The sequence below is a fragment of the Ursus maritimus genome, unplaced genomic scaffold (assembly GCF_017311325.1).
Source record: "Ursus maritimus isolate PB19 unplaced genomic scaffold, ASM1731132v1 scaffold_6, whole genome shotgun sequence".
Classification (NCBI taxonomy): domain Eukaryota; kingdom Metazoa; phylum Chordata; class Mammalia; order Carnivora; family Ursidae; genus Ursus; species Ursus maritimus.
Genome location: NW_024426774.1, coordinates 37,616,794 through 37,642,526, shown reverse-complemented (window position 1 = coordinate 37,642,526; position 25,733 = coordinate 37,616,794). Strand labels below are relative to the sequence as shown.

Here is a 25,733-nt window from a genome sequence, read left to right as displayed (position 1 = left end):
TGTGTGTGTGTGTGTGTGTGTGTGTATGTGTGTGTATGTATAGATTCTTTGGAATTTTCTACATAGACACTAATGTCATTGGCAAATAGGGACAATATTATTTCCTCCTTTCCAATCTGTAGGCCATGCCTTTTCTTTCTTTTTCTTGCTTTACTGAACTGGCTAAAACTTCCTGCCACTTCACTAGGGTGAGAGTAGACATTCTAGGACATTGTAGGGAAAAGCATTTAGGCTGGCACCAATAGTTATGATATTAACTGTAGGTTTTTGTAGATATTCTTAACAAGTCGAGGAGTTCTCCTTTATTCCTAGCTTACTAAGACTTTTTAATCATGAATAGATGTTGGATGTTATCAAATGCCTTTTCTGCAACAACTGATATGATTGTATGACTTTTCTTCTTTAGTCTGTAGATATGGTCGATTACATTAGTTGACTTTTGAACATGAGCCAGCCTTGTATTCCTGAAATAAACCCCTCTATATTATGATATAGAAATCTTTTCATATATTGCTGGGATCAATTTATAATTTTGTATTTTTGCAACTAAGTTCATGAGAGATATTGGCCCGTAGTTTTCTTTTGCCTTACTGTCATTATCTGGTTTTGGTGTCAGGGTAAGACTAGCTTCAGAGAATGAACTGGAGAGTATTCTCTCATATTTTAAACTGGAAGAGACTGTATAGAATTGGTGTTAATTACTCTTGAAAGGTTTGGCAGAATTCTCCAGGGAAACTATGTGGTCTAGAGATTTCTTTTTTGAGAGTTTCAAAATTATGAATTCAATTTCCTTAATAGCCTTAGGACCATTCAAAATAATCTATTTCATATTGAGCAAGTTGTAGTAGTTGGGTGTTTTGAGGAACTAGTTCATTCATCTAAGTTGTTGAATTTATACGTATAGAGTCATTATAGTATTTCCTTGTTATCTTTCTGATGTCTGCAGGGTCTGTAGTGATATTCCCTGTTTCATTCCTGGTATTTCTAATTAGTATCTTCTTTTATTCTTTGTCCATCTTGCTAGAGGTTATTTTCTTTTATAGATTTTCTCTGTTGTTTTCCTATTTTCAATTTTAATTGCTCTCTGCTTTTATATTTATTATTTCTTTACTATGCTTGCTTTGAGTCTGTTTTGCACTTATTTTCTGAGTTCCTTGAAGTGAGACTTTCTCTTTGACCCATGCATTATTTAGAAATGTGTTGTTCCAAGTGTTTGGAAATTTTCCTATTATCTTTCTGTTATTTATTTCTAGTTTGATTCCATTGTGCTTGGACAGCATACTCAGTATGATTTTATTTCTTTTGAGTAAGAATTGTTTTATGGCTCAGGAAATGATCTATCTTGGTAAATGTCAATGAGCACTTGATAAGCATGTGTATTTTGCTGTTACTGGGTGAAGTATTCTATAAATGTTGACCAGATCCTTTTGGTTGTTGGTGTTGAGCTCTTCTATATTGTTGCTGATATTCTGGCTAGTTGTTCCATCAGTTGTTGAGAGGGGGTGTTGAAGTCTCCAGCTATTATTGTCAATTTCTATTTCTTCTATTTCTTTTAGTTTTTGTTTCATATTTTGTTTGCAGCTCTGTTGTCTAGTGCATACCTATTTTGAATTGCCATGCCATCTTGGTGGTTTAACCCTTTTACCACAATTTGGCCATCTTTATCTTTGATAATTTTCTTTGCTCTTAAGTCTTCTATATGTGATATTAATATACTATCAGCCACTCATGTTTTCCTTTGATTAATGTTTGTATGATATTTCTTTTTAAATACCTTTCATTGCCTATATCATTGTATTTGAAATGAGCTTATTGTAGACATCATATAATTAGGCCATGTTTTAAAATCCATTCTGCCAATTTTATCTTTTAATTGGTGTATTTAGGCTGTTAACATTTAATGTAATTATTGATATGTTACAACTAAGTGTGCCATTTTATTTATTTTTTGTGTACTCTGTTTTCCATCTGTAGTTTCTTTTTTCCTGCCATCCTGTGAATTACGTGAGCATTTTTGAAAATTTTACTTTGAAAATTTTATTTGATCTACAGTGTGTTCCCCCCAACTTTATTGAGCTATAATTGACATATAACACTGTAAGTTTAAGGTGTACAATGTACTGACTTGATACACTTATATATTACAAAATTGATTACCATTTCTATAATGTTTTTTTAATTTACCTATTTTCCATTTTGGTAAAAATAAGCGTAACATAAAATTTACCATTTTTAAACATTTCTAAGTATATAAGTCAGGAGCATTAAGTACGTTCACAATGTTGTGCAAACATAACCACTATTGATTTCTATAATCTTTCATCTCAAACAGAAATGTGGAACCACTTGAAACAATAACTCCTCACATCCCCCCCTTATCTGTAGTACTTTTTAATTTTACCTGTTGTATAGGTTTTTTAGTGGTTGCTCTAGGTATTACACCATGTATACATATCACAGTCTACTGGTGTCATTATTTTACCAGTTCAAGTTAAGTATAGAAACTTTAACTCCCTTTATGTCTTTGCCCTGTTTATAGTATAATTGTCTTAAATATTTACTCTACATACATTTAGAACAATATAGTGTTATAATTTTTGCTTCAACTATCATTTTAGAAATTTATAAAACTCAAGAAGAAAAAGAGTCTGTTGTATATACCAATATTTTTGCTTATGTGTTCTTTCTTTCTTCCTGATGTTCCAAGTTTCCTTCTTTTATCATTTTCTGTTTAGAAAATATGCTTGGCACACCTGTGTGGCTCAGCTGTTTAAGTATCTGACTATTGATCTCAGCTCAAGTCTTGATCTCAGGGGTTATGAGTGCAAGACCCGTGGAGCCCACTTTAAAAAAGCTGGGTGTGGAGTCCACTTAAAAAAAATTTTTGGTGTGACAAATTCTCTTAGTTTTCCTTCATCTGAGAATTTCTTGATTTCCCTTTTATCATTGAAGAATATTTCACTGGACATAGGATTCTGGGTTGACGATCTTTTTAATACTTGAAAATATTGTGCCACTTCCTTCAGGCCTCCACAGGACATTAGGTGATTCATATTGGTGCTCCCCTATAAGTAAAGTCATTTCTTGCTGGCTGCTTTCAAAATGTTTTCTTTGTGGTTAGTTTTCAGAAGTTTAATTGTTGTATGTTTTGGAGTGGATTCCTTTGGGTTTGTCTTTTTTGCAATTTAACTTTTTGAATTTGCAGGTTATGTCTTTTGCCAAGTTATGGAAGTTTTCAGCTATTATTTCTTTGAATATTTTTTCAGTTCTCCTCTCATTCTCCTCCAATGACTACAATGATATGATTGTTACCTTTTTTTTTTTGTTTTTAATATCCCATAGTCTCTGAGATTCCACGCATTTTATTCCAATTTTCCCCGGTTGTTCACCTTGAGTAAGTTCAGCTTGAGGTCTATTCCTCAAGTTTGCTGATTCTATCATCTGTTATCTTCACTCTACTATTGAGCCGTTATAGTAAGTTTTTAAATTTTACTTATGTATTTTTTAGTTCTATAATTTCCATTTAGTTTTTTTGATATTTCTATTTCTTTGCTGTACTATTTATTTTCAACTTTTTTCAAGAGTATTTGTAAATGATTGAAGTATTTTTATGATAGCTGCTTTAACATAATTATCAGACAATTCCAACATTTGATTCATCTCATTATTGGTTATCTGTTGTCTTTTCTCATTCATGTTGTGATTTTCTTGGTTCTTGGATGAGTAATTGTTCGTGTGTGTGTATGTGCATGTATCTTGGACATTTTAGATATTAGATCATGAAGCTCTGGATCTTATTTAGTCAATCAATCAATCAATCATTTATTTATTTTTAAAGCAGGAAGTCTCCTGTTGAGATTTAGCACATGGGCTGCTGGGTGTGTATGTTTAACTTCTTTCTGAGCCCTGCCAACACCACCTTGGCAAAAGTGGAGCACTGACTCACACTGCCTTGTTGCAAATGGGTGGGGTGGAAGTTCGGCTCCCCCCTTACTCCACTAACAACTTCACAGTGAAAGTGGGGCACCAACTCTGTCTTGTTGCATCTGAGTGTGGGGGGGTAAACTCAGCTCCCCTTTCAATCTGCTGATACCACTTGCTGGGGGAACTGGAGCACCACCTGCTTTCGCCAGGCAGGAGATGGAAGGTCAGCTCCCTACTCCAGCCCTGCCAAAATCATCCTGCAGAGGAACTGGAATGCTGCCTCTCACGTCCATGGATTAGGGAAGGTTGAATAAAAAATTAACTCCTTGCTCAGCTCTGCTGAAACCATGCTGTGATTAGAGGGTGCAGTTTTTCTGTATTTGGCTGGAGTAGGACAGAATTGCCAATAAGCTTTCCATTATTAAGCCATTCTTTTTTCCATCCTTTGTGTAGGGAAAACAGACTTTTCTTGGAGCTTTTATTGTCTGTGCCTGTTCCTAGTGCTGGGTTGGAGGATTCTGCATTGCCCCGTCTGAGATATGACAGGAAGTAAGGAAACCTGGCAACTTACCATCGTATCATTCAAGTCTCCAGATTCCTATGTAGCCCAACTTCTTTCTATCTTCCGAAATATTACTATGCTTGTTTTTTCTACTGTGTCTAGAGCTTTTAGGGACAACCTAAAGGAATGGGATTACTTCATGTTAGTTTAACTGGAAGTCTCCTTAAAAGGCCATTTTTAAACATTAGCTTAGTTTAATACCTGGAATTTCCCCAGGTTGTCAAAAGTCATAAATCTTGTATTTTAGCAATTTACAACCTAGACTCTGCGCTGAACAGATGCACAGAAAAATCCATAAACAGATGAATCAAATGCATACATAATAAGAGGAAATAATAACACTAAGTTTTTATAGGGCTTAATGGTTTACAGAGCACTTTACATATTTAATGTATATACACAATGCTCTTATATATTTATTAATTAAATGTATACATTTACTACATAAAGTATATTCATATAAGTTTATAAATATATATGTACATATTACTGTTAGCAATGTCACAAGGTAGGTGGAGCAGATATTGTTATTTAAAAAAATTGAGGCTGTTTGGTTAAGGTTCTTGAATAATGTTGAAAATCTGGTAAGTACAAGTGTTACAATTTTTGTGAATCTTAGCCCTGAGCTCCTGATACCAAACCACGCTAGCTAGGGTAAACAACCCTCCATTCTAATAGAAATCCTGTGCTTAACAAGTAATCACAAAGCATAATTTTGCCTTTTTGAGGCGTAGTGGCTTGTGGGTTATACAGTCAGATTCAAACTCAAATTCCAGCTCCACCATGTCTTATTTGTGTAATCCTGGAGAAATTACTTAACCCCTCCATACCTCAGTTTCTTCATCTGTAAAATGGGGACAACTATAGTAATATTTACTTTAAAAAGTTGCTTTGGATAATCATACATTTAAAGCAAAGTGCCTGGCACATTGTAAGCACTCAATAAATGGTAGGTAGCTATTATTATAATTAGGGATAAATAAAGCAAAATACACTGCATTTCCACAGGGAAATAATGATTCAGACTCAAAGCTTTCAAAAGCAGAGAGGGTGCATCTGTTCATTCCTGTTTGGTTGTGTCACACTTCACATGTTGCTTAATAAACATTGGCATCTCTATAATTTCAAAACTGGAAGGACCTAAAAGGTCATCTATTTCAAGCTTCTCATTTTATAGATAAGGAAGCTTAGGTTGGGAGGGGTTGAATGAATTACTTCAGTGTTAGCACCCTTCTTGCTACACCTGGTAAAACACACAAAAGAGTGAGCAGGAAATAAAGTATAGAAAGACATCCCAGATTCCAGAAAGGAAACAATTTGGGTCAATAAAACCTGGGGAGGTGGGGAACAGGTCCAAAAGGTATAAATACTTCCCTATAGGTTGGGCACCATATATGAGGGCAATGCCTGCATACCATCCTCATAGAAATCTCTACAGGGGTAGCTTGATTGCCACTTAAATGTGGATTGCATTCCACAAAAAGTGGCAATCTGCCCCAAACCACACAGGAGACATCAACAAAGTGGAAAACATTCACAACAATATTTTTTTGTTTGTAGTTGTACTTTTACTCGTTTGTTAAACTGGTCTTAGTAACAATCTCCAGATAAGTATGGAGATTTTTTTTTTGGTTTGAAAATGATGAAAACTGACTTTTTTTAAGTGATGAGAAGGAATATATTTTTCATTACACATTTTGTCAGTTTACTCTTACTTTTATATTAGCTGTGAGCTAGAACAGTCAGTAAATTAAAAAGCTCTTTTCCACAAGGTCTTCTTATAAAGTCTTTCTTACCCTTATCAAAAGTGTATTTTGGGGGCGCCTGGGTGGCTCAGTTGTTGGGCATCTGCCTTCGGCTCAGGGCATGATCCTGGCGTTCTGGGATCGAGCCCCACGTCAGGCTCTTCCGCTGGGAGCCTGCTTCTTCCTCTCCCACTCCCCCTGCTTGTGTTCCCTCTCTCACTGGTTGTCTCTCTCTCTGTCAAATGAATAGATAGAATCTTTAAAAAAAAAAAAAAAAGTGTATTTTGCATAAAAGTATATTTTAAGGCAGTTTTTAAAAACAGATTCTCAAATCAGAAAGATGAAATTTTGACTTTTTCTATCTTGCCTCTGTAGTTTCAGATTTCTAAAAATAAATGAAAGTGAAAAATATATGAGATAGTTGAATAAGGGTGAGTGCAAAGTTCTAGTAATGTGCAACAGCTATTAAGCATTTCAAAAAATGTTAAAAGCAATTCTAGGGGTGTCTGGCTGGCTCAGTTAGAAGAGCGTGTGATTCTTGATCTTGGGGTTGTGAGTTCAAGCCCCACGTTGGGTGTAGAGATTACTTAAAAAAAAAAAAAAAAGCAGTTCTAAAGATTTTTGTGTGTGTGTGTTAGAGAAAAGTTGTTAAGTGGACAACAAAAGCAGTTTACAAAATGTATATAAAAAGAGCTATCTTTCACGAAAATGCACATATGGGTTTATGTGTATACACAGGAAAAACTCTGGAAATTCACCCCAAATGTTAAAATTCTTTTTTTTTCTGGCTTCTGGGATTTCATGAGATTACTGTTTATGTACCTTTTTTTTTCTAATTTCCTTATGATGAATATGTATTTTAGTCAGCAGAGAAAGGGTTTCCTCTCCTTTCTTTTGATTAATATTAGTTAAATGTTACAGAGAATCTAATTTAAAGTGAAGGAAGGACCAGAGCAAAGTCCAGAATGATTGCAAATTGAGAGGTTCTCCAGACTGAACAGAATATGGGGGCAGGAGTCCATTTGATACTGGAGTGTGGTTTTGTTTGTTTGTGTTCATGTGCAAATTCTTTGTTGTGTGGTGAAAATGCAAACACGGAAAAATAACCTGCAGTTGTTCTGAATACTGAGTTTTCCCCCTCTAGCTTCTACAGACCCTCCTCTGAGAAGTCAAGGCATAGGCTTAAGGCAATTATGCACTGGGTAGGAAGGACCAATACAAACTAAAGAGGGAACATAAAGATCTCTGCCCTTACTAGTACTATTTTTCTCTCCTTGGTTAAATTTGAAATCTCTTCTCTCTCTCTCTCTTTTTTTTTTAAGATTTTAAGTATTCTCTACACTCAACATGGGGCTCAAACCCACAACCCTGAGATCAAGAGTCCCACATTCTACCGACTGAGTCAGCCAGGTGCCCTGAAGTCTCTTCTCTTATTATGCTCTTTCCTTTAATAAATACCCAAAGAACTTTTTCTATGCTGATTAAATCACATGAGAGAAAAAGAAAAGTCAGCCCTAACCTAGGAGCTAATAATCTAACTGAGTAAACAAACTGGAAAAGTTAACCAAGAGAAGAGCACTATGCACTTAGAATTAAACAACTTAACACAGAGAAGTCCTATAGCAGGTCAAGGAATGGCTGGTAACTGTACTGTGGTCATGGTCTAGATCAGCACTGTTCAATATAACTTTCTACAGTGATGAATTAGCACAGTAGCCACTAGCCACGTGTGGCTAATGAGCACTTGAAATATGGTCTGTACAACTGAGGATCTGAATTTTTTTTTTTTTTAAAGATTTTATTTATCTATTTCACAGAGATAGAGACAGCCAGCGAGAGAGGGAACACAAGCAGGGGGAGTGGGAGAGGAAGAAGCAGGCTCATAGCGAAGGAGCCTGATGTGGGGCTCGATCCTGGAACACCAGGATCACGCCCTGAGCCGAAGGCAGGCGCTTAACCGCTGTGCCACCCAGGCGCCCCGAGGATCTGAATTTTTAATTTTATTTAATTAAAAAAGCTACATACAGTTGGTGACTTACCATATTGAAGAATGCAGGCCAGGATCTAGAAGGTATCAAAAAAGTAGAACTTGTCTTGTTACTTGAAGAAAGGGGAGGATTTGAATGGCTTTGGACAAAGAAAGGCATTCCAGGAGAGGAAAAAGCACATATGAACTGTGTTCACTTCACACTGAAAATGTGAAAGCGTCTGGTGTTTGGATGGGTGATTGTCATGGGTTGCTACACTGGGCAGACCATGCAGCTGAGAGTTATGATTTGAAGCTGTCTGTAATGGGGAGTAATTAGTTCTTTCTTTTTTCTTAATTGCAGTATAATTGATATATAACATTATTTTCAGGTGTACAATATGATTTGATATTTTTATGATTATTTCTGATCAGTGGATAATAGCTCTTACCATGTGTCAGGCATTATGTTGAGTGCTTTAGATGTATTATCTCATTTAATTATAACAACCTTTTGAGGGGAATGAAGAGTCATTTGGTGGCACTATAGGGGTAAGAGAAGCAATTTATAATCTTGAAATATCTCAAGGTACTGATGATGAGGATGCAGAAGTTAGAAAGCCTCATTAGGACATGAGGAAGTTAGACTCAATAGACCTTCATGTCTGACTACATGTGGAGGATGGATGAAAAAGGGATGAGACAATCTGCATTCCTAGGGATACTGATGAGAACAAAATCCTGTGGAACACCAATGATTCTGGGGTGAATGAAGGCAGTTGTATTAGCAAAGGGATCTTGAGAAGGATGTAGTTGGGTGGCAATGGAAATAAGTTAGTAGAGTCGAGGAATTTGATAAAGGGTTTTTGAAAGTCCTATAAGTAAGTTAAAGATGAGGATGAAGGGGCATCTGGCTTTAGTTGGTGGAGCATTTGACTCTTGATCTTAGGGTTGTGAGTTAGAGCCCCATGTTGCGTGTAGAGATTATGCAAAAATAAAAATCTTTAAAAAAATAAGGTGGAGAAGTGGCAGCTGTGGTTGGGAGTTAAGGTAATGCTGACAAAAACAGAGGAGTCAAAGGGAGGAAAGTCAATATTGAAAGGAAATACGAACTTTTTTTTTGACATGTTGATTAGAGGTAGTAAGTCCCCTGGATGATAATGTCTTACTGGTTGGAGACAATATGAAGCTAGAGCTTATGAGGCAGATCAAGGCTGGAGAGGGCTGAGTGTAAAGTGCTGCCCCAGCACAGCAGGTAAAGAGAAAGAGAGGTTGAGGATAAAACCTGGGGCAAATGCCCACCCACATAGAGGGCTAAATGAGAAAGAAGAGCCAGCAAGGGAGGAGTGATTGTACCATCCTAGGGCAATGTCAAGGGAGAATTTTACAGGTGAAAGTCAGAATTTTCTTGTGTGGCAGTGAGGTCAAGGAAAAAAAAAAAAGACTGAGAAAAGAATGAGCTTATCAAGGAGATCCAGGAGGAAAAAGTGTAAAGAATTTGTCTGGGCAGTTTGGCAGTGCAGGGACTGAGAGGAAAAGGGAAACTGCTTGAGAAGCGATAAATAAAGATCATCTCTCCCCCAATTCCCCAGGTAGATTAATCCCATTCAGTCTGAAAGCAGAAAGGAGGAACCTAGTACAAAGGAGGGGAAGAAGGCCTGGAGGGAGGTGAGATGGAGCCAGCAAGCCAAGGGTTGGCAACTTAGAAGGGAGAGGAGACTCTTGTTCCCTCAGACACTTGACAACAGTCACAAAAATGGATGGTACGGACAGAAATACTTTGAGAAGTGCGGCAGAGGATGCTGGAGCTGGATGTTTTTTTTATCTTCTCAGGGAAAAAGCCACCAGGGCCATCTGCCAAGAAAGAGGAGAAAGGAAAATGGGTTAGGTGGGAAGGAGAAAAGAGATTTTTAACAGCAACAGTTAGGGCAGCCCTTGAGAATCACCTGAATGGAAGGATTGGGGACTAGACCAACGTGATTCCATTTTAGGCTGCCATCTCAGATTTACTTCTGGGAACAGACAATACTAACAACCACCACCACCATTTATCATGTGGCTATTCCCTGCTTACTACGAGTGTTTACATATATTATCTCACTTAATTTCCGAAGAAGCCAATGAAGTACTATTAATTGCAATTATTTCCAAATTATAAAAAAGTAAACTGAGACTCATAAAGATTTCACCTTAATTAAAAAAAAAAAATTGCCAGCACCGTTCTTGAGACAGGCAAAGGGCTTGCCTTTATGGAGATTTACTGAAGAGGTGCATGCAGAAAAGTAAACGAATGAATGAAACAGATGACTTCAGCTTTTAATGGTGTGAAAATAATAAAACTGGTGATACGGTTGATATTATAATAAATACGACACAACACTGGAGGAGTGCGGGAAGGTAGAGGCTCTATTAGTGTCGTCATGGGAGGGCCCTTTCAGGGGACAAATGAGCTGAGAACTTCAGGATGAGAAAGGTGGACAGGTTTTCCAGGCCAACGAAAAGCTAAGTGCAGAGGCCCTGAGGCAATTGCTCATGTGGCTTTTGGAGGAAAACTAACACTAGCGCAACGGAAGCTTAGTGAGCAAGGGGATACGGGCCAAGGTTGGAGGTACCATGGCAGTCCGGGAAGAATTTACGCAAAAGAGGTAACTCAATTCGTATCAACGGACTAAGGCGCCCGAGAGCAGGGGGCAGACTGTGCCGCTCTCCCACGCGGGTTCCAACTGCGTGAAGCTGCCCGCACACGGCGCAGACAGGAGCTACCGGTCGGGAGAGGTTCCAAGCCCCGGAGCCAAGGGGCTGAGGCCCGCGGGGGGTGGGGAGTGTGACCTCCCCGTGGCACCAGCGTCCCCGGAGGCACCGACGGCGGAGTCAGGTCCCTCGCTGCTACCGAGCAGCCCTCCGCCCCCCGCCCTCCAGCATCACCTCCGCCTGGAATTCTTGTCAGCGACCCTCGCCCGCCGCACTACCCGCCCCTCTCGGCTTGGTTTTTCGTCCGGGGCGGCGAGTCCGTCTTCCAAAACTTCGGAATGACAGTAGTCCCAAAAGTAATGGGGAGATGACATAAATCAGGACCAGGACGAACTCCTATAGAAAACAGACCTTTTATTCTCCGTCTTGTTTCCCTCATGGCTTTCCAGAAATAACTTGCTTCCCAGTATGCACTCTAAATCACCCCCGCCAACAGCGAGACTATTGGTTTGACCCCTCGACTCCGATTGGCTGAAGGTTTACGCCTCGATCAGGGATTGGAGAACGTGCGTTCCTTACGTATTCCCCGCGCCCATTGGTTCTTTTTCCCCGTTTCTGGGCGGAGTGGTTAGGGACGGTTTCCACCCTCTTGTTTACGGAGTGCGTAGTTGTAGCGCTCTCCGAGCGTCGGGCTGTCTCTAAAGTTCCCTATTTAGCTCGTCCGACCAATTGGGTTCTTGCTCCACCCTCGCCCTCTCCCTTGCACGCTTCCCGCGTGGTACTGCCCACACCTTTAGAGCGGCGGCGCGAGCGGGCGCCCGTCGCGTTCCTCCGCCCGCGCTCGCCAGGCTGCTCCCCCTCGAGGGTGCGCTTGGTACGGCCCGCGCCGCCAATTTCCCTTGCTGGGGTGGCTGCCCCCCCTCGGGTCGGCGGCGCTTGGTGCCGCCCGGGAGAACCAGGTCATCGGTCGGTTCCCGTGAAAACAAAAACAATCGGCGGCGCCGCCGCAGGCAGCCGAACGCGGCGAGTGAGGACCAGGGGCTCGGGGCTGGGTGGGGAGAGTGAGCGAGAGCGGCGGCGACTATTCGGGGGCCGGGGGGGCATGGGGCAGGCGGGCACGGGCTGTGCGGGGCTCCCCCGGCGCCGCGGCTAGCGCGCCCGCTGCCTCGGCCGCCTCAGCCGCCCGCGCCGCCCGCCTGGGGGACGAGGAGCAAGACGCGGCCTCGGCCGGGCCCGGGCCGAACGGCTGCGGACACCCGGGCGCCAGGGAGCTGAGCGCCGCCGCCGCCTCCGGAATGGATCAGTGCGTGACGGTGGAGCGCGAGCTGGAGAAGGTGCTGCATAAGTTCTCGGGCTACGGGCAGCTGTGCGAGCGCGGCCTGGAGGAGCTCATCGACTATACGGGCGGCCTCAAGCACGAGATCCTGCAGAGCCACGGTAGGGCGGCCCGGGTGGGCGCGCGGGGCAGGGCCCGGTCCCTCGGGCCACGGCGGGCCAGGAGGGGTGTCCCCGCGCCTCCCCCAAGGCGCGGAGGCCCCCCCATCCGCTACCCGCGCCCCAACCCCCTGTGACTTTTCCTCCTTCCTATTTGTCTCGAACCTGCCCCGACTTCGTTGTCAATTAAGAGTGAGCGCGATCCACCCGGAAACCCAGCCCGGAACCACGGGTTCCAGCCGGGTTAAACGTGTGTGGCGGCCGGTCCGTGGCACCTGCAGACTGCCGCCGTCCCGCGGTGGGCGCCCCTTGCCCCCGCCCGCCCGGGTGCTTTTTGGTTCCTCTGGGCTGAAGGTGCGCTGATTGCGTTGGACCGGAGGGTCTGGGTGATAAGAGGGTCAGTACAGGAAGCCCCTTCTTCCTCTCCTGCCCCAGATCCTTGGCCCGGGGACTTACTTTCCAAGTCTTTCTTTCTTCTTTCTGTTCTTTTTTTAAATTAGAAAGTCGAGTGTTATTCTTAGCTGTGGGTTAACAGAACAGCCGCTGCTGCAACTTCACGATTTGACTGCTGTGTGGAAGCAGCTCTTCAACTCCGCAGCAGCACGGACGTGATTCCTAGGAAACGAGCTAAATGAGACTGTTCAGCTCTCCTAGTGTAGCCTGAGGAAGTACAGGCAACTTCCCTGAAGCAAATTGTGGCACAAGTAGTTAGTTCCTTGCCTCACCTGGCCAAGTTTTTACTTGTTTTCTTTTCAGAAGACAGATTTTCTGTAGAAGGTGTCTTACCTAGATTATTTCATTATTCCTCTAGGACCTGGGGGCAGATACTTTGCTGAAGTTAACTTGTGGAAGCTGGTTGGGAAGGGGTTTTGGTTTTGGTTTTTGAGTGAGATTAAAGGTCTGATATCCTTAGAATAACATATTCATAGTGGTGATTCCTTCTGATCAAGAAAGAAAGGACTTTAATAGATTCATTCAAGAGTTTGGGGGAGCCCTCTCAACTCCTAGGCGGAGCAGCAGTTTATGGAAAGGAAAGTTTGGTAGCTGGGGTGAGACACGGGTACTTGGGCAGGTGAGGTGAAGGCACTGGCGAGTCTCTCCCACCTCCCCCCTTTCTCCTCCTGCATCTTTCTTTCTAGACTTCTTTCAGAGGGGAGTAAGTGCTAGCCCATGGTAAGGGAGTCTTAAAACATCTTATTCTGAACATGGCAGTCACTTTTGAACTTCGGGGAAGAAGCAAGCCTGCAACCATAGTGGGGATAGGAGTTAGAATATTTTTTTTTTTTTAGAGATTTTTTATTTATTTATTCGACAGAGATAGAGACAGCCAGCGAGAGAGGGAACACAAGCAGGGGGAGTGGGAGAGGAAGAAGCAGGCTCATAGCGGAGGAGCCTGATGTGGGGCTCGATCCCATAACGCCGGGATCACGCCCTGAGCCGAAGGCAGACGCTTCACCGCTGTGCCACCCAGGCGCCCCAGGAGTTAGAATATTAATATGGAAAAATAAGCAGACCTAGATGGCTGCTGGTGAAGGGGAAGCGGAGGTGGAGTTGGGTGAGAATCCTGGGAAGGCTCTGGTGAATTTGGTTTTTGGACATGGGAGATAAACCTGAAGGGCTGATGAAGACAGTCAAGGGCTTATGTGTCCTGGTGGCTAAAGATGCAGTTAGACTTGGGGGGGAAAGTAAGGTCTCAGATGGTTTCCTACTATCATTTCTACCTAGGAGAGTGAAGATCATGTAGGCTGCAGGGAAGGAAGACTGTAGGGTCCAACCACACCTTGAACTCCTCCTGGAAGGTGGAGGGCCATGGAGGAGCCAGCAGAAACATAAAGGGCAGGAGCTTAGAAAAACAGAAGTTGGTCAGCTGGTATTTGGCTATTGGGAGTTAAACTAGATTAGTGGGAATTAAGAAAAATATGCACACTGAAGTGTAAGGAGGCCCAAAGCTGTTTAAGTACAGGGGTGGGAGGTGTATGTGGTGGGGGAGTGTGGGTGTGGGTTGTGTGTCTGTATCCCTCTGTGTCTGTCTGCCTGCCCACCTGCCCATCCGTTCCAGGAAATCTATGTCTTGTTCAAGGCTGAAAGGAAAAGAATGAGTGAAGAGTCTAGACTTGGAGAGGTGGAAGGAGCATTTCCCTTTTAGGGACCAGGTCAGAGGTTGAGGGGTTGGGTAGGCAGAATTGGAGAGAATAGATGGAAAGTAAAATAGCTTCCTATAAGAGAGAGGGGGTATTAGTTGACAGGGGAAGTGTGATTGCAAGGCTCATTTTAGGGAATTTGGGGCCCATCTCAGATGGATAAAATAATTGCCAGAAATTGCTTAAGCACGAGTTTGCTTTAGACAGATTGTTTTTGCTTGGTATCAGGGAACTTTGCAAGGAGTATATGGTGTGAGGGTATTAGCCACAGATAATGCCATGCTATTCAAATGGTCTCACTTGGTGAATTGCATATATTCCGTTCTCAGGCTCCTATTTTTTACTTTCTTGTCTACCAAATTGCAGTTTGATGGTGGTGTTTCTTTGATTTTCTTTAATTCTATAATAATAGGATTACGTGACTAAAGGCAGTTATGAAACATGAAAGAAAAATAAATACCGCAAGTGTCAGGTCTAGTTTCCAAAGTAAACTCTTTTTTCTTATGGTGTTCTTACGTATGGAGGCAAACATCATGCTTTGGTATCTAGGTTATGGTAATTTTCAAAGAAGATAATTTCTAATGTTCTTTGCCAGCGATGTGGTGGTTATTAAATTTGTATCTTAAATATACCCTTCCTAAAGTTATGTCTACTGAAATCTGAGTTTGGAACTCCATTTTCAAGTTTGAATGTACTTGTTTGGGCAATTGATTTTGTGGGCTCCTGTGACTTGAGAGAGGGGCTCCAATTGGGACCATCTGTCAGGGCTTTGGATCTCATTTGGTGGAGTTATTTGTGGTAATATTCTTGTAAGAATGTGATGTGATTAAAGTAGAATCTTGGGAACCCTGTAGATCCCCCAACATGGCATCATACTGATGGTGAGTAACTGCCTGATTCAGAAGTATCTTTTTAGCTAGGGTCAGGGGATAAGTTCAGTTTTTGAGGATGATTTACATTTTCTTATGTTTAAATATCTTTTTTCTAAAGTGAGCAAGCAACTACACCAAATGAGGACGGTTAGCATAGTTTGTGGTAGAAACATACGTAAATGAAGATTAGTTAGTAAGCCCTTGACACCCCATATCCACTCTCACCACTTTTATTCCAGATTATGCAACTGCCCAAAGGGGGCTCACCTGGCAGCTGGCCTGGAAGCAGTCCTGCATTGAGCCCTAACATTTCCTTCATCAGCTTTAAATTGCCTCTGTATGGCCTGAAATTCTTTCATATAAACTTTCCCTAATTATTTCATTTAAAATGCATTTTTCTTAATTCAGGTACCTTTGGGAGAATAAGGGTGTTGTGGATGGTCACTCGCACCTGGTGGATTAGTTTGTACTCTGCCATTTAATCCACCCCTAACCAAGTCCAGCCTAGGAAGAGGAAAATCTTTTTTTTTTAATTAATTAATTTTTTTTGATGGGAGTGTGAGGCCTAAGGCAGAGGAGTACTTTCAGAGTATAAGGCTCTGATTGGTAGGTATAGGCTTTGACTAGGTCATAGCCAGCCACGGAGTTTTGGTGGTTGAGGGGCAACATAGCAGTAACAGAAGAGCAAAGGGGCAGTAAAGGATCACAGAGAATACTAAAAAGAAGTTCTGTTGAAGCCTGATTCATTCCTCCTCTGAGGACTGACTTAAAGGCTTTCTTCAGGTCCAAAAACTGCCTGGGAAACCTTAGGGTGGTAGATTGGATGATGGGAGAGCGATCCCGAGCCTATTGAGTGAGGTATCTGAGGAAAAAGGGATTAGAGATGACTGTTCACAGCAAATGAAAGGTCAATGTTGCGGTGTTTGGGCTGGGAAAGGAATACCATTTTTAAGCTTAATTTGCCAGAAGTTAAGGATTGTACCAAGCTCCGAGTCTTACCCTTAGTTACTTTGATTAAACTTCAGGTTCACTTAATTTCCTCAACTCTTAGGAAGGAGGAGAGCACTGTTGTCATGTACTTGTACCAGCTTTTCAGTGAGTTTCCCTGTGCACATGAAGTTTGGTCTCATTTAAGATTCTGTACGGTTGATGCTGTTTGGTGATCATTCCCAGTGTGCCGTTGATCTAATTTGGGTAATGCACTAGTGCTTCTCAAACTTCACTCACACATGTGCACTCTTATTTTTCAGGTGGATTCATGATTTCACTTAAGTAGATTTATCCTCACTGTAGGCACTGATATTTGTGAAATCATAGGTTTGGTGTATCAGGTATAATAAACTATTAAAAGCAAATTCATAATTATTAAAATATCATTTCACATACAGCTAAAATCACTATTCACATCAGTGGTGTGGGAACCACACTTCGGACAACCCTGGATTAACAGGGAGATAGTACGGATAAATGTTGGTGATTTTGTGATTATTTATATGCTTTTTAGCATTTTTTTTTTTCTATTGGCAAATATATTTTGTTTCCCATTAGCACTTCTGTGGTGGAAGGGAGAACAGAAGAGAACTATATATCATGTATTGCTGATATGCTGATTTCACATTTGGTAAATGGAGATTAGACTGAAACAATAGGGTAGCATTTATGACATGTTTGAAGTGTACTGGGAAAATTACAGTCTTTGTAAGAGTCAAGGGCATCCAGTATTTTTAAAAGTTATTGCTAGGCTGGGGGCACCTGGGTGGCTCAGTCAGTTTAAGTGTCCAACTCTTGATCTCAGCTCAGGTCTTGATCTCAGGGTGGTAAGTTCAAGGTCCACGCTGGGTGTGGAGCCTATTTAAAAAAAATTTTTTTAGGCTATTCTAGGGAGTTGTATTGTAGTTTCTGAAAATGATTCTCAGTGACTTTTTTAAAATGAATTTTCTAAATTTAAATTTTGTTTTGAATAGATAATTCGTTCAAATGGTATAAATGCAAATGATAAAAAAAGGATACCCAGTAAGAAGTCTCCCTCCTACTCTTTCTTATTTGTGGGCCACTTAGTTGCCCACTTCACAGAGATGCTAACGTCCAGGAAATTTTTTAAGAAAAATCAGGGAAATAATAATTTGTCACTATTCATTTTTACTTTGAGGCATTGGGCATGCAGTTCTACTTACTGTGATTTAGGCTTAGTACTATTGCAATTTACAAGTTGGTAAAGACAACTTAATTTGTAGGAGTGGTACAACACATATATTAGCTTCTAAAACTCCCTTTTTTGTGTGCATATGTGGTCTGACTCCCAGTAGTAAAACTCATTTAAACCATAATCCTCCATCTTTCTTTGGTGAATCAAAGAGAATTTAGTTACTAGTTGCAGAACTGCTTCCAGTTTTTAAAACTCGAAGGTAACAAATGAGAAGGTAAATAGGCAATTAAGCATGGAAGAGAAAGCAGATTGTGGCCACATTTTAAACTAATTTCTTTGGTATCGTTTTTATCAGTAGACAGAAAACAGAGATTCAGGGTCATATGGTATGTATAACTTTTCATTCTAGAATTTGAGTTGTATATATTACATATACTTACTGAAAAGTATGCATATTTATACATATAAATCCCTGTGCTTTTCAGAGCCTACCAGGGTTGAATGTATTATGTTGAATGAATACTAAAGGATCAGGGTTTGGTAGATGAGCCTTTATTCAGCCTTATTGTTTGGTGTACTTGGAGTAGGCTACAATATCTGGTCTCAGCTGTCAGTGAAACGGTTTTTGGTTTTTTTTTTAAAAGATTTATTTATTTATTTATTTATTTATTTATTTGACAGAGGTAGAGACAGCCAGCGAGAGAGAAGGAACACAAGCAGGGGGAGTGGGAGACAAAGAAGCAGGCTCCTAGGGGAGGAGCCCGATGTAGGGCTCGATCCCATAACGCCGGGATGAAGCCCTGAGCCGAAGGCAGATGCTTAATGACTGCGCCACCCAGGTGCCCCGTCAGTGAAACTTTTTGCTAAATATTAACAAGACACCATTGAGAAAAGAAGGACTTTATTTTTTTTGCTCTTTTAAAAATTATGTTCAGTTAGCCATTGTATAGTACATCATTATTTTTAGAAAAAGGACTTTAAATTTTGAATGAATTAAATTTGATATCTACATTTAATATCTAGTCTGGAAAGTAGCAGGTAGGTAGGTCAGAAAAGTTTGGGTGGATAACAGTAGTCATTGTTCAAATACTCTAAGAGAAGAATAGACGAGTTAGCAAGCTACTTGGGCTGTTTTAGCTGGTGAGAATAATAGGTTAGTGTGGGCATTTCCAGTTAGGTTTAGAAGCTGATTTAACTTTGTGGGCCCTTCCTTTCCAGGCTCTTTTTAGGAGATAATGCTTTGTTATTTGGCGCCTTATTTATTCAGACTAGTATATTACTCAGGATTCGTTTGATTGCAGGTGGCAGTATAGTTTTAATTAAAATGGACTTTGTTGACTCATAACTAAATAGGCTGAGGTAAGGCCAGCTGGCTCCAGAAGCACAGAGGATGTCACAGGACTGATCTTTTTCTCTTCCTCACTCAACTGTGCTTTTCGTGGCTTCATTCTCAGAGGAGCTTTCTCCACATGGAGGTAAAGATGGCCAGTGGAGTTCATATCATTCTTATATTGCTAGTGATCCCCAAGACAGGAACATGCCTTTTTTTCCAACATTTTCAAACATAAAATTACCAGGGAGTATCGGTGCTATCTTGGTTTGGGTCATAACCCTCTCCCTGAATCAGTAACTGGGGCTAGGACATGGAGTCCGTTGGCTACCTTGGGCTGTACTTACCCCGTGTCAGGAGATGTATGGCCATGTGATCACAGGAGAGAGTTCTAGAAAGAAAAACTTGTACCCAGATGAAAGTGATTGATGTCTATTATAGTTGAGCAGCTACAAGTTACACCAATAACAGTGTTCTTTGAGGTCTTTTCTTGACTAACCCAACCTTTATTTCTCAGTTTTTGCCTTGCCTCCTAACTGTAACATTCATACAATTCAAATACTGACTTGCTAGTGCAACTTAATTTATAGACTAAAAAAATGCAATTTGGTTCGTTGTTACCTTTGGGAATTTATTTGAAATTGCTTGTATGCTTGGCATAGTAAAATCATTTTACTAAGGTTATTTTATCTTTTAAGTAGTTCCTAACTCTGGATAATGGCAAGTTTCTCCCTCACCAATGTTAACACTTCTGTGATATGATACTAGGGTATGTAGAGAAATTTCCATTCTTTCCATGTTTTAGTCTCTTAGTTGTTAGGATAGTGAAAATGGTGTTTTGGTAAACTGTTCACTTGGGATGCTTGGGATGTTAAAACTGACTTGTTTTCATTTGGGGTCCTGCTTCTTCATCTGTAAAATCTTTGAAAATGACCCCAAAATGCAGTATAGAGGAGAAATATAGAGGGCTCTAGTCCTGAGCTATGTACTGGAGCCTCATGGTGCTCCATGTAATCCCTAGAAGTTGATATATACCAGGGACGTGTTGCTCTCTAAACTGGGGATTTTTTTTGAAAGCTTCAAGAGTTTGTAGAAGAATGGCAGAAACGTCTGGCCTTCTAATCCCTCAAATAACAGACTAGAATCTCCAGCAGGGTTTGAGACTTTTAGAAATATACTTTCACCTTATTTGGCTTTGGTGACTGTGTGGCTCAGCTGAGAATGGTTCTTAGGGAGCATTGTTCTGGGATCCATAAGGCTATACTGCAAAGTCTAACACTTAAGATTGAGCCTGAATACTTTCTTCTCATTTTGAGGTATAGCATCTGGCTATGTGTTATCTTTGATGAGTTTGCTATATCTGTGGGATCCATCTAGATTTAATATCTCATTATTGATTATATGAAGGTATTCAGGAGGAGATAAGGAGTGACTTAAAAGAAACATTATACATGGCTTCAGCCCTCCAGGAATTTGGAGGCTAGTTAGGGAGATATGAAGATGAGTCTGCCACTTGGGAGAGTAGACCACAAAATTTTGTCCTTGAGCTCATGAGATCTGAGTTTGAGTTATTGCTCTGCCACTTTACTGGTTCTATAATCTTGCTTACCCTATTTCCTCTTCAGTAAACTGGTAACTTATATCACAGAGTTATGAGAATTAAATAGGTAATAGATGTAAACTGGCTTTAAAATCTGAAAACAAGGTATATTTGTTTTTAATGTCTGTACCTTTTTTGTTTGTTTTTATTATTTTTAAGGTCTGTGCCTTTAATCAGTGTTAAGCACTATGGAGACACTTTGACTATTAGGTATTTTTCATACTGGTGTATGTTAGCTACCATTCTGTGCCCAGTGGTCTGCCTAACACCATAAGAAATATTCAAAAGGCATAAGATACAGTCTTCAAGGAACTTTAGTTGCATAATGAGACCTGACTTTTACATTCGAGAGGGGAAAAAACCATGGCCATGACACAGTATAAATAGCAGTGCTTCTGGTTAGTACAAATACTAGCAGTTCAGAGAAATAGGAGAGAAGAAGCCCTTAGAAAGAATTGCTGGTGTGTGTGTGTGTGTGTGTGTGTGTGTGTGTGTGTGTGTTATTTTAATTGAACTTCAGAGCACCTGGTTAATAGTTATTAATCGTCAGTTAAATGTAGAACTGGCTAAATCCTGTGGGAGTTAACAAAGGGCAAGTAATCGTTCTTATGCTCTAAGAACTTTGTCTGGTAAAGGAGATGACACTGGTGTGTTTTTAACCATTAGTGCCCGGTAGTGCAAGGCCATGTATATAGGCCAGTGCTGAGTGAGTGGTACACGCAAGAAGAGGTAGGATTTGAGACAGAGTCCTCTAACCTGTCAAGTTTCAATAACAGAGATTGAATGTGGACATTCAGGATGGGGTGCCAGAAGTGGTGGTTGGCAAGAACAAAGGTGCAGCGGAGTGAGAGTACAAGAGGCATTCTGGGAGCAGGGAAGGACCAGAGCAGGGAGAAATAGGGTAGAAGAATTAAAATTAAATTAGAATCAGGGTTTATAGAGTCACAGATACCAGGGAAAATAGTAGACTGGGAAGCTTTTGAATGACTTGGGTGGGGAGTACATTTTGAACAGGGACTGGACAGGGACTTTACCTTGAGACCAATTAGCAGCATTTAGGTTGATTGGAGTTGGGAGTGCGGTTTGGCTAGAGGCAAGATGACTAGTTAAGTGTCAACTTAGACCTAATGAAAGAGGGACCTCTCTTTGGGTGGTCATGGTAGAGATGTACAGGGACTCATGCATGGGATCTCCTCAGGGAAGGAATTACCAGGACTTGGTGTGTGGATATAGTCTGGCAGGATGGAAGAGAGGGGTTGGAAAAATCAAAGCTTAACCTAAGGTTTGAGCATGACTGACAGGTAGACAGTTATGGAACCAGGAAGAAAATAAGTTTATGAGAGGGGAAGATAGAAATTCGAGTTTAATTTTTAAGTATGAAATTTATATTTAAAGACTGAAAGAAACCTTATCTGATTTAGCCATTCATTTCAGAGATATAGAAGGAGGTAGCTAGAGATTAATTCTCTATATTTTGAATTTGAAGGGAATGAATAGGCTTTCTAAAGTGGGACTGTCTAGCAGACATTTGAAAAACGATGCCCTGTGTCCTCTTTTTCTTCTGTCATCTCTGTCAGTTCTTGCCTCATCGTGTATTTTTGAAGCCTTCCTTTCTTCCCTGTGCTAGTCATTTTGGTCTAGCTCTCTGCTCTAGGATCACTATTAGTCTGTACCACGTAATTTAGCTTTTAAATATAAACTTTCCCCCCCCTCATGGTTGGTTTTGCAGCACACTAGTGCACTGGATCAGAACACACCTATCTGAATCTACGTTCTGTTCTGGAAGGTCAGGGGTTGACCCCCAAAATACTGTACTTTGTAGATTTGCCACCATTTAATATACTGAAAAAAGTTTTTGTTTTCAGTGTATACTGCCCCTAGAAAAAAAACGAGTGTCTTTTATTTGTGCCTTTTTCTTCTTCCTCTGAGTGAATCTCTCTGTTGAGCAGCTGCTGTGTCCTAGGTGCTGAGGTAGCTCATAAGAAGCCTCAAACTCCAATAGGCCACAATTTAGTTTGCTACTCACAGTATGAAGCAGTCCTTTTATTATTATTTTTTTTAAATACCAACCTTACCTTTTCAAGTTTCAAGTTTTTCTGTTTTACAGTTTTGCAATCTTTTCCATGTTCACCTTGACAGTGACTTCTTCAGAATCAATCTTAGACCCTTTTATTCTTTGTCTTCTTTTATTCCCATCCTAAATTTCTTAATCTGTCTTAAATACTTGATCTGTACCCTGAACACTGCCAACAGGCATTTAGCATTCAGTAAATTGACTCTACATGTCAGGGTTCTCCCTTCCTTTTGACTTTAGTCTTTTTCCCTCCTGTTTTGTCTTTGTCTAATCTCATTTTGTTTATTTTAAGACCAGGGTGGCTCAGTTGGTTAAGTGTCCGACTCTTGATTTCATCTCGGGTCCTGATTTCAGCTTGGTGAGATCAAGCCCTGTCTGATTGGGGGTTGGGCAAGGAGCCTGCTTAAGATTCTCTGTCTCCTTCTGCCCCTCCTCCCCTTAAAAAGAGTGGAATAATGTAGAATTTTTTCCCCCTTACAGCCTTCTTTTGATTTTTTCTATTTTAATTTTTTTTAAAGATTTTATTTATTTATTTGACAGAGATAGAGACAGCTAGCGAGAGAGGGAACACAAGCAGGGGGAGTGGGAGAGGAAGCAGCAGGCTCATAGCTGAGGAGCCTGATGTGGGGCTCGATCCCAGAACGCCGGGATCACGCCCTGAGCCGAAGGCAGGCGCTTAACCACTGTGCCACCCAGGCGCCCCTAATTTTTTTTTTTTTTTAGGAATTAATCTAGAATGAATTCTGGAGTATAGCTCTATTAGGTCTCAGTTTTCATTTAGGTATAATTAGGATTATGTTTACTAAATGAATTTTTTTGTATTCACATCAAAACTTGTATGCCGTTTTGTTTTCCACTTGATTCCAAATTTAAGCTCTCTGTCCATTTTATGAAGTGGAGTTAACTTTTAATAATGCAAAAGAGCTCAAATGCAATATGTGTAATATTTATAAACTTGGATATTTAAAATTTTTTCTGCCTCAATAATATTCATAAGATTGTTAAGTCAGGTCTTAGTGATTTCTGGGGAATGCTACTATTTGCTTCTACCAAAATATTCTAGTCCTAGGTGGTGATGTTTTCAGCTATTTTGGACATCTGAATAATAATCATAGTAATCACCTTTCCGTGTTGTGCCTCACCATTTTTTATAGGGTGCTCTTAATTATAGGGAGTCTCATCTCTCATGTGGTTGACTCTTAGGCAGCATGCACTTCATGGTCTAATTGACACCTTTAAACTGCCTTTTATGCCAGATTAGAACTTTTGATTATCTGTCCATGAGCAGATATATCAAGCTACACCATTATAGTGCTGCCTACCAACCAGCTGTTTAGTTTGAGCAATATTATTTTTCTTTAATAGTGTATACAATTGTTTGAGGGTTATCTTCCCTTCTGATGTCCTAAAAATAAGTGGCAAACAAAATAGCAAATGCAAACACTGAGTAGGGATGAGAACATAGTTTTCAGTCTTAATATCTTTGCCTTGTTGTTAGATGAGCCAAAATGATGAGTAAATCTTGTCACATAATTGGACTTATGGTCATCTTAAGCCATGTGATTAGTAATAAAGGAAAATAATTGAACAAATAAATGTACAAAATGAACTGTATTGAAAGTTATTTATAAAACCAAGATATAATTAGGAATTTTGTAATTTTTCCCCGTGTGGGAATTGGGCACTCCTTTTATTGTGTAAAAGTTTGTTCTACCTTCCTACATTCTGACTTGGGGTATAATTTTATAGAAACACATTATGTGCTGAAGTTGAAATATATTTCATTTTTTGGACACACCTTGGCATAGTTTTCTTTTACAGACATAGAAACTATGGCTCAAAACACAGGCCTCTTAATTTTTTTCCCAAGTCTTTACCTGCATATTTAAGGTTTTTGAGGGAAGGGAATGGTCATTATTTGGAAAAGGAAAGGAACTTACAACTGGGGGTCTCTATTCTATGAGTGTGTTTTTATTTGGACATTGGTGTGTGTGTGTGTGTGTGTGTGTGTGTGTGTGTGTGAGTATTATTTATTTGGTATTTGGAAAATTTAGGCCATAATGCTTTGCATAGTACACACTAAATATTCTGGAAGGGAGTAGAAGATCAGTGAGCTGCTGAGTGTGAAACTGCTGGCAGTTCAGAGGGTATTGGTTTAGTGTGTTAGTCGTGCCAGAGTCTCCAATGCTGGGCTTGAAAATAAGAATATGTAATTTACTAGGGGCCCTTGGCTGGCTCAGTCAGTAGAGCATGTGACTCTCAATCTGGGGGTCATGAGTTCAAGCCCCACACTGGGTGTGGAGCTAAGCACTAAAGATTCAACAATCATATTTCCTAACTTCAAGTAATTTCATGAGGGTGATAGACAAATATTTACAATGAAGTGTGAAACTCTGATAGAGAAGTACAGGATGCTATGGAAACAATTTACTGTTTCTTTGAAACTAATGGACATAAATCCTGAAATGGCTAGGCAGTGAAGCCCAAGGGCAGAGCTTGAAGTCTTAGCTGGGCTCTCTAAAAAATGGTTTAGGAGTTAACTCAGATGAAAGAAGCCAATCTGAAAATGCTACATGCTATATGATTCCAACTATCCAGCATTCTGAGAAAGACAAAACTGTGGAGACAAAAGGATCTGTGGTTGCCAGGGGTGGGGGGAGGAGAAAGATGAACAGGAAGAGCACAGAGGATTTTTAAGGCAGTGAAAATACTTTGTATGATACTATAGTGATGGATATATGCCGTTGTACATTTGTCAGAATCCATGGGTGTAACACCAAGGGTGAACCCTCAGGTAACTGTGGACTTTGGGTGATAATGATGTGTCCATGTAGGTTCCTCCTTGTTAAAAAACAAAACAAAACAAAACCATTCTGATGGGTGATATTGATAATGGGAGAGGCTATAGTTGTTGGGGGGGTAGTAGCAGGAATATGGGGAATCTCCGTATCTCACTCAATTTTGTTGTAAACCTAAAACTACTCTTAAAACAAACAAACAAACAAACAAACTTTGGGGCACCTGGGTGGCTCAGTCGTTAAGCGTCTGCCTTCAGCTCAGATCATGATCCCAGGGTCCTGGGATTGAGCCCATATCAGGCTCCCTGCTCAGCAGTCTGCTTCTCCCTCTCTCTCTGCCTTTTCCCCTGGCTTGCGCTCTTTCTTACTCTCTCTCTCTCAAATAAAATCAATAAATAATCTTAAAAAAATCTTAAAAGTGCATGTGGTCACTGTAAGTGATGAGCACTG

At 40.6% G+C, this 25,733-nt stretch overlaps 1 protein-coding gene and 2 long non-coding RNA genes across 8 annotated transcripts in view; 1 reads left to right on the top strand and 2 right to left on the bottom strand.

The window, feature by feature from the left end:
• The window catches only part of LOC121101007, a 57,413-nt gene extending 51,041 nt beyond the window's left edge, over positions 1 to 6,372 (bottom strand). The window contains exon 1 of the long non-coding RNA XR_005832856.1: positions 4,496 to 6,372. This is a non-coding gene — a long non-coding RNA (uncharacterized LOC121101007). The remainder of the gene's footprint in view (positions 1 to 4,495) is intronic.
• A 39-nt stretch (positions 6,373 to 6,411) lies between these two features.
• On the bottom strand, positions 6,412 to 11,468 carry LOC103671469. Of its 3 annotated transcripts, none has more exons than XR_570898.2 (3): positions 11,300 to 11,468; positions 8,271 to 10,051; positions 6,412 to 6,466 (listed from the first exon to the last, which is right to left on the bottom strand). It is a non-coding gene; the product is annotated as an uncharacterized LOC103671469 (long non-coding RNA). The 3 variants fall into 3 exon arrangements; XR_005832855.1 differs by lacking the exon at positions 11,300 to 11,468 and adding an exon at positions 11,123 to 11,264; XR_570899.2 differs by having other exon boundaries at positions 6,444 to 6,488.
• Positions 11,469 to 12,106: 638 nt separating this feature from the next.
• Positions 12,107 to 25,733, top strand: part of RMND5A (required for meiotic nuclear division 5 homolog A) — a 68,245-nt gene continuing 54,618 nt past the window's right edge. For 2 of the 4 annotated variants that reach the window (XM_040623221.1, XM_040623220.1), the window contains exon 1: positions 12,108 to 12,325. In XM_040623221.1, the coding sequence (XP_040479155.1) occupies positions 12,184 to 12,325 (142 nt within the window). In that variant the 5' untranslated portion in view covers positions 12,108 to 12,183. Of the gene's footprint in view, positions 12,326 to 25,733 lie in introns of all 4 variants that reach the window. The other 2 variants (XM_040623222.1, XM_040623223.1) reach the window with 2 other exon arrangements.